At 65.5% G+C, this 8,060-nt stretch overlaps 1 protein-coding gene across 1 annotated transcript; it reads left to right on the forward strand.

Moving 5' to 3' along the window:
* Positions 1–551: 551 nt before the first annotated feature.
* On the forward strand, positions 552–5,654 carry DUSP7 (dual specificity phosphatase 7; the record flags this gene model as incomplete). The annotated part of the gene is made up of 3 exons (XM_080695853.1): positions 552–1,035; positions 2,201–2,635; positions 5,347–5,654. 3 exons carry the CDS (start codon positions 552–554, stop codon positions 5,652–5,654), a joined length of 1,227 nt encoding a protein of 408 aa, XP_080551979.1.
* Positions 5,655–8,060: the final 2,406 nt, after the last annotated feature.

Raw genomic sequence — 8,060 nt, forward strand, 5'->3', positions numbered from 1 at the left:
TATAAAGGGCGCTCCCCCCAGCCGCCCGGGTGGACGAGTCACGTGGCGCTCCACTCGGCGTTGTCACTGCCCGCCGGTACAGCGTTCTTAAAGGGCTCGCGTGCCCTTCCCAGGGCTGGTCTTTCCAGGATTTCTCCACCCTGGCCTGCCGAGTGGCGGCGGCATGAGCCGCCCTGCCCCGCCACCGCCGCGCGGGTGCCGATCGCCCCCCGGGCTGCGGCGCTGAGCCCCGCGCTCAGGTCTCGGAGCCGGCGGCCGTCCAGCCCGGCACGTAGTAGGCCTTCGCCTCCGTTTGCTGAATGAACCGATGAAAGAATGAATGAGTGCGGCTGACGGGCGGGGGCCTCGGCGCGACCCTCCCCCCGGGGCGGCGGCGGCGGCGGGCGCGGGGAGGGGCGGCGCGGCGCCTTTAAGCCGGGGGCCCGCCTCCCGACGCCGGCCGCGGGGGTCGGGCTGTCAGGCCGGCGGCGGCGGCGGCGGCGGCGGCGGGCGCGGGACTGCGGCGGCGGGGGGCGCCGAGACGCTGCCGCCCGGCCCGGCCGCCGCGCTCCATGAAAGCCCAGCGGCGCGGCCCCCCAGCGCGGGCGCACATGTCGGCGGCGGGCGCGGCGGCGGGGGGCGCCCGGGCGGGGCCGGAGCCGGGCGCGGGGTGCGGCGCGGGCGCGGGGGCCATGCCCTGCAAGAGCGCCGAGTGGCTGCAGGAGGAGCTGGAGGCGCGCGGCGGCGCGTCCCTGCTGCTGCTCGACTGCCGGCCGCACGAGCTCTTCGAGTCGTCGCACATCGAGACGGCCATCAACCTGGCCATCCCGGGGCTCATGCTGCGCCGCCTGCGCAAGGGCAACCTGCCCATCCGCTCCATCATCCCCAACCACGCCGACAAGGAGCGCTTCGCCACGCGCTGCAAGGCGGCCACCGTGCTGCTGTACGACGAGGCCACGGCCGAGTGGCAGCCGGAGCCGGGCGCCCCCGCCTCGGTGCTCGGCCTGCTGCTGCAGAAGCTGCGCGACGACGGCTGCCAGGCCTACTACCTCCAAGGTGAGCCCCCCCGCCGGGCCAGGCCGGCGCCACGTCGCCCCGCCGCCTCCCGCCCCCCCCGGAGCCGGGCTGGGGCGCCCCGCCCGAGTCCCCAGTCTCCGCGCGATTCGAGTCGGTGGAACAAACTTTTCCCCGCCCGGGGTTTTCTTTCTCTCTCCCGTTGATGGGGCGACAGCGGCACCCAGGCTCCAGCTGAGCTCCCCAGAGGAGGGAGAGGCAACCTCCTGGAAACCCCAGAGCGGCAGGATCGAGTCCAGCCTGGGATGGTGTCCCGAGAGGCCAGGGTCAGGGAGGACGCCTTTCATAGGACCCTCCAACCTCCCGTGCCTGGGGATCGTTTACCTCGGGGTCTCCCGCACCCCAGCACAGCCCCTGCCCCTGGTGATGGCAGTGCCTTGGGGGCGCTTGGGCAGGATGTGGGCAGTGCCCATTTCCCTGGCCTGGGTCTCCTTTGGCCCAGCCTGCTGCCCCAGAGCTTGTAGAAGGGGGAGACTGCAGGCTGGGGTGGGGGGGGGGGCGAGTGGCTGCGGCCGGTGTTTCCAATTAACATTCCAAAATGGCCTCTCGCTGGCAGTGGGGCGGGCGGGCGGGGAGGGGAGGCCTGCGGCACCCTCGGGCGCAGGGCCCAGGCCTAGCTGTAAGGCGCTCCCTGGCGCTCCGGTCCCCGTGTAGCCCCAGGGGCCCTCCCCTCCGGGGGGCCGGTGGCCTGTGTGTACTGCAGCCGAGTTTGGAGAAGTGGAGCTGGGACCCTACTGCCAAGCTGCCTCTGCGGGGGGTGCCAGCCAGTACCTTCACTCTGGCCTCGCCAACCTGGGCTGCAGGGGAGGGTCGTCTGCACCTCTCACTGCCCCAGGTGCAGCGCTGGCCCCTGTGGGCTCATCTGTGAGGGGTGCTGAGTGGGGATTGTCTATTTTTCTCTGCCAATTGGCTGTTACTGATCACGCTGTACGTGGGAGCTGCGGAGGAGGACTGAGCTGGGCTGTCCTCAGGTGCCCTGAAGCCGGTGGTGTAGCGGGATCCCTCAAGTGTTAGGGAAAGGGCTCAGAGCCCCGGCCTCCGCTTCCGCGGCTGTGAGGGGGAACGCGCAGGATGGGTGCTTGGCGGGGTCTCCCGGCCTCTGCGCACCGGCCAGCCTCTCACTGGGGCCACCTTCCCTCGGCCGCAGGTGGCTTCAACAAGTTCCAGACAGAGTACTCAGAGCATTGTGAGACCAACGTGGACAGCTCGTCCTCACCCAGCGGCTCGCCACCCAGCTCGGTGCTAGGCCTGGGGGGCCTCCGCATCAGCTCCGACTGCTCGGACGGCGAGTCGGACCGCGAGCTGCCCAGCAGCGCCACCGAGTCGGACGGCAGCCCTGTGCCGTCCAGCCAGCCGGCCTTCCCCGTCGAGATCCTGCCCTACCTCTACCTCGGCTGCGCCAAGGACTCCACCAACCTGGACGTGCTTGGCGAGTACGGCATTAAGTACATCCTCAACGTCACGCCCAACCTGCCCAACGCCTTCGAGCACGGCGGCGAGTTCACCTACAAGCAGATCCCCATCTCCGACCACTGGAGCCAGAACCTCTCCCAGTTCTTCCCCGAGGCCATCAGCTTCATTGGTAGGTGTGGCGGCCGCGCGGGCGGGGCGGTACCGTACCAGGTGGTCCAGGTGTGCGGGGCTCTGGGTGTCGCCCCTGCCCAACTGGGTACCTCTGGGCCTGTCCGGACCTGTGCGTGCCCTGCGTGTGCCAGCGTGCGCCCGTGGGTGTACTCGAGCCTGCGGTGACTCAGCGAGTCCCTCGGGCCCCTCTACCTGTTGGGGCCTGAGCCGTCACCCGAGTCCTGCCCGTGGTGGCCTCTGCCGCTCAGCCCCCGTTTTCTGGCGTAGCTCATGGCTCCCACGGGGCTCGCCTGCTCTGCCTCGTGCCTCTGCGCACGTGTCCTTCCAGGCCGGGGCTGTCAGGGCACCTCCACGGGCTTCACCACGGACCCCAGCGGCCCCAGGCCAGAGACCTAGGCCAGGCGGCGGCTGTGGACAGCAGTGCCCCAGAGTGCCTCTGTGGGGACTGCAGCGCTCTTAGCAGTCTGTGGGTTTTGCTCAGTGTACGGGGGGGGGGGACTGAGGCCTGGCTGGGGCTCCCCTGGCCCTGGGGCTCGCGGCGGGCAGGCGGGTGGCCGGGACAGCCCTCCTCCAGGTGGCAGCTCTCCCCAGGGGAGGGCCGCCCGCTGGGCTGGGCGAGCTTTAATAACAGGAAGTGGGAGGCTTCCCGCTCATCCGCTCACTGGAAACCAAAACTAGGTGGCTTCCCGGGAGGAAGGAAGGAAGCTGGGGCTGGGGGAGGGCCCCCTGGTGACAGGCGTCCTCAGCATTTGAGCGCCCCACCAGGGAGGGGCGCAGGGAGGGACCAAGCTCCCCGGCTGGTGGGTGCTTGTACCCTTCTTGAAAGCTCCTCTGGCGGGTGGGAGCGAGAGAACAGAACAGCATGCTGAGGTAGAGGAACCTCTTCTTCCCTTTGGACAAGTGAGGAGTTGAGGGCTCTCGGACAAGATCAAGCCAGACACTGGGAGGGTTCAAAATAAGGCCAGCAGAAGGCCGGCATGGTGGCCCGCACCTGTAATCCCAGTTCTTGGGAGGCTCAGGCAGGAGGATTGCGGGTTTGAATGAGATCCTCTTTCAAAAATTAAAAAGTACAAAGGGCTGAGAGTGTGTAGCTTGGAGGTAGAATGCCCCTGGGTTCAGTCATCAGTACCAAAAAAAAAAAAAAAAATTGGATCGGGGCCGGGTGTGGTGGTACACGGCTGTAATCTCAGTACTTGTGGGAGGCTGAGACAAGAGGATCACAGGTTGCGGCCAGCCTCAGCTACTTAGAGTGACGATCCCCGCAATAGTGAGACCCTGTTTCAAAATTAAAAATAAAACTAGGGCTGGAGTTGTATCTCAGAGGCAGAATGCCCCTGGGTTCCATCCCCAGTACCGCAAAAAAAAAAAAAAAAAAAAAAATAGGGCTGGGGGTGTAGCTCAGTGTCAGAACACCCCTGGGTTCAGTCCCCAATACCACTAAATAATAGCACCACCACCAACAAAAAAGTCTCAACAAGGGTCACCGGTAGTGGGTAGGCCAAGCTCAGGTCGCAGTTCCAAATGGAACCACAGTCTGTCTCCTGCCCAGCTAGCCCTTACCTTAGCCAGGGCCACCTGTCAGTCCCTCCTGTGTGTGCCCACCGTGCGCTCGGCCCCGCCCGCCTCCGGGCAGGGCGACTTGTGAACTTGTGTGGCTGGTGAGCTCTGGCTGCGCTGGGCTCCCAGTGGATTTGCAGGCGGGAGGCAGGGACCTCCAGGGCCCTGGGGTGCCCCTTGCCCTCCGTGCCCCCTGGCACACCATGGCACCGGTTCAGGGGGAGAGAGGATGGGGCTGAGCTCCTACGGTGCGCCTGGGAGGCAGGGCGGGCCGGATCCCGGTGGCTATGGTGGGAGATGTCACTGGACGGGGCCCACTGGGGAAGGGCTAGCAAGTGGACCCCGCTTGGAGGCACCCTGGTCGCTGGATCTTCAGGAGCCAGAGCCAAGGCCTCAGGGACTGGCAGCTGGGCTGCCCACTTTCTGCCAGAGCCTTCCTCAGCCCGATTCCCAGGAGGCCCTGGGTGTACCCCTAGGAACTGCACCAGGAGAACGGCATGGCCCCACCCCACGCTGTGCCGAGTTAGGAGCCTCGTGTGGCCTTGGGCTCGTCAGTTTGTCTCTGTATTGGTTTCCGTGTTGATAAAAATGGACTCTGGCTGGGTGCCACGCACACGCCTTCCATCCCAGTATTTGGGAGGCTGGGGCAGGAGGATTGGAGGTTTGAGGCCAGCCTCAGCAACTCAGCAAGACCCTGTTTCACAATTTTAAAAGGGGGAGGGGCCTGAAGGTATAGCTCAGAGCTAGAACACACCTGGGTTCGACCCCCAAGTACTATAAAAAACGGGGAGCCAGGCGTGGTGGCGCACACTTGATCCCAGCATTCAGGAGGCTGAGACCGGAGGATCATGGTTCAAGGCCAGCCTCGGTTACTTAGGTCCTCTGCAACTCAGCGAGACCCTGTTTCAAAATAAAGAATAAAAAATAGTGCTGGGGCTGTAGCTCGGAGCTAGAATGCTCCCGGGTTCCCTCCCAGTAATGGGAAGAAGAAAAAAATGGGCTTGCTGGCCATGGTGCCGGTGACCCGAGAGGTGTGGGGGACACTGGACGCCGGTTGAGGCAGCGAGGGCGGCCCGACGGCGGCAGAGCGGGGCGCTCCCCTCGGGACCCTGCGGAGCCCTGCCCTCGAGTCACCGCGCCCCTGTGTTGCAGACGAGGCCCGCTCCAAGAAGTGCGGCGTGCTGGTGCACTGCCTGGCGGGCATCAGCCGCTCCGTGACGGTCACCGTGGCCTACCTGATGCAGAAGCTGAACCTGTCGCTCAACGACGCCTACGACTTCGTCAAGCGGAAAAAGTCCAACATCTCCCCCAACTTCAACTTCATGGGGCAGCTGCTGGACTTCGAGCGGACGCTGGGGCTCAGCAGCCCGTGCGACAGCCGCGCGGCCGGCGAGCAGCTGTACTTCTCCACGCCCGCCAGCCGCAGCCTGTTCCCGCTCAACACGCTCGAGTCCACGTGAGGCCGGCCGCGCTGCTCAGGACCGCGCCCGCCGAGCTGGCTTTATACTCCGCAGGTAAATCCGCGCTCTGCGGGCGCCGGGAGCACTCGGGCTCCTCTCGGTTTTCCTTTTTTTATCGGAAAGTGTTATTTTCAGGCTACATACGACGAGAGGGCTGCATAAACCAGTATTCCATCCCTTCTTGATCCTGTGCACGCGCGCGCGAGAGACGTGTTCTCCGTTTCCTTTTTCTTCCTGCTTCCAGGAGCGGTTAGCGGTGTGTTTTGTTTTCGTTTTTGATGGAAAAGACAAGACGGCCGTGCGGCGGTCTTGACCAAATGCGTTTTGCACAGGCCTGGAGCCTCGTCTCCCGGCCGGGCCCTCTCGAAGGCGCGGCTCGCTGCTCCCCCGGCCGTGGGGCCCCCGGGCGCCATCTCCACGCGTGGCCCGGCACTGCTGGACCGCCGTCCTGACGCTGTCGGCCCCTCCGGCGGGCCCGCAGACCCCGGGAGCAGGCCGGGGCCCTGCCGAGCAGTAGCATCGGCCCTCTGGGCTCAGCCCTAGGACGGCCGGGCCCGGGCTCTTGGCCGTACTTCCCGTACGCTGTGCGTCCGCACTGCTTCTGTCTCCTCTGTAGCCGGGAGTGGCGGCGCGCGGCCCCGCTCAGCAGGTCCTCCTCTCTCTGTGGAAGCCGCCCTGCTCACGTCTCTCTCGCCCATGCCTTCGGCTACCCGGAAACCCTCTTCAACCCTAGGGTGGGGCGGGCCAGCCGAGGGGAGGATGGACAAGAGGAAGGGCGAGGCCTGGTCCACCTCCCCAGGTCCACAGAACAAGCCACGGATTCCGTTACCCTCCTGTGGTTTGGGTCCTCGCCAACCCCAGCCATAACCCGTGCCAGGAGGGGAGCGGGCGGGCCGGGTCCGCGGTGGAGCCGGGACGCAGCGTGTGAGCGGGACCACAGACCTCTGCCCCGCGCACCTTACCTCACGGGGCTGGTTTTCAGGGATTCTGTAGGGCAGCGGATTAAAATCTTGCCACTGTCAAGAAATTGACAAAACGATTCCATGCTGAACATGATTCTCTCTCTCTTTCTCTCTTATTTTTAATAAGGAAAAACCGTAGAAAGATACTTCAGATCTGTGTAAATGAGGGTATACCCAAGGGTGGCCAGTTTTGCTTTATGATCTTATGAAGGAAAATTTGTGACCCTACGTATATATACACACACATCCATATATATATCCCGAACCAGCAACGGGACTTTGTTTATATTGCAAATAAATATTATTTTTTCTTTAAAATGACTCCTGGTGTTTGCTGAGGGCTGGAAGGAGAGTGGGGTGCGTCCACTGGCACCCAGCCCCTGCTGCTTGCAGCGCCGGCCTGGCCCGAGCGCCTGGCTCTCACCAAGCCCAGCTGGAGGAGGTGCTGTGGATGGGAGGGAGCCCTGGCTCTCCCTCCAACCCGGTCACATAGTCACCTGGGACCAGAACCGTCCAGGTTCTGCTGACGGGGACCTGGGTTCAGATGGTGGCGGAGCGCCCGCACTCCTGGGGGTGGAGGTCCGGGCCAAGGGCTCCAGCGGCGTAGGCAGCGGGGCGGGTGCGCCCTGGTCCTTCAGGCCAGGCGGGCAGCGGGTGGGGCCTGGGCAGTCGGAGACTGCGCCTTTGTCCCCTCGCTGCCCTCGGCCGGCCCGGGGAAGCCCACGGGTGCCGGGCTGGGGGCTGGGCACTCGACAGGCGAGTAAGCACCAGGCAGTGCCAGCCTGCCTGGGTTGGGCGGGTGGGGGCCGCAGGCGCCTCGAAGCCACAGCCAGAGAGCGCACGGAGGGGCTCACCCAACGGACCTCTGGCCACCTCGGCCGGTGTCCTGGTGTCCTCTGACCTCTGCTGGGCCGAGGCTCCCTGCCTGCGGGGGGTGCAGGGCCGGGTTGTGACCGAGTAGCCGGGCCGGGTTCTGGCTCTGCAACCTTGCGACCTGCCCTCAACCCAGGTCTCGCTCCCGGCCTCGGCTGAGCCCCCCCAGAGGCCTGCCGCCCCAGGCCACCCAAGGCTGGGCCCCCATGTCCCCTGGCTCTCCCTGGGGCGCCTCTGCTCCGTTTCCTCCCCAAGCCCTGTCACTCTCCTCCTGGCCCTCTCCTAGGGACTGCCTGGCTCCCAGGCTCTGTCTCCACCTGGGTCCTGGCCCTGGGGACCCATCTGCTTCTTAGCCGCTTCTCGGCGCTCTCCTGGAGGAGGGTCCGAGACGCTTACTCACCGCGCGCTCATCCAGCAGCCGTTTCCTGTGCGGTGGGAACATGCCCCGGGGAGGCTCGGTGAGGTCAGGCTGGGTGGCAGCGTAATGGGCTCTTGGCTTGTCAGGTGCAGCAAGAGTGACTAAGGCCGGATGCCAGGAAGAACCAGCCACACCGTGCGGCAGTGCCCTGGA

Source organism: Muscardinus avellanarius (assembly GCF_963383645.1).
Source record: "Muscardinus avellanarius genome assembly, chromosome: 5".
NCBI lineage: Eukaryota > Metazoa > Chordata > Mammalia > Rodentia > Gliridae > Muscardinus > Muscardinus avellanarius.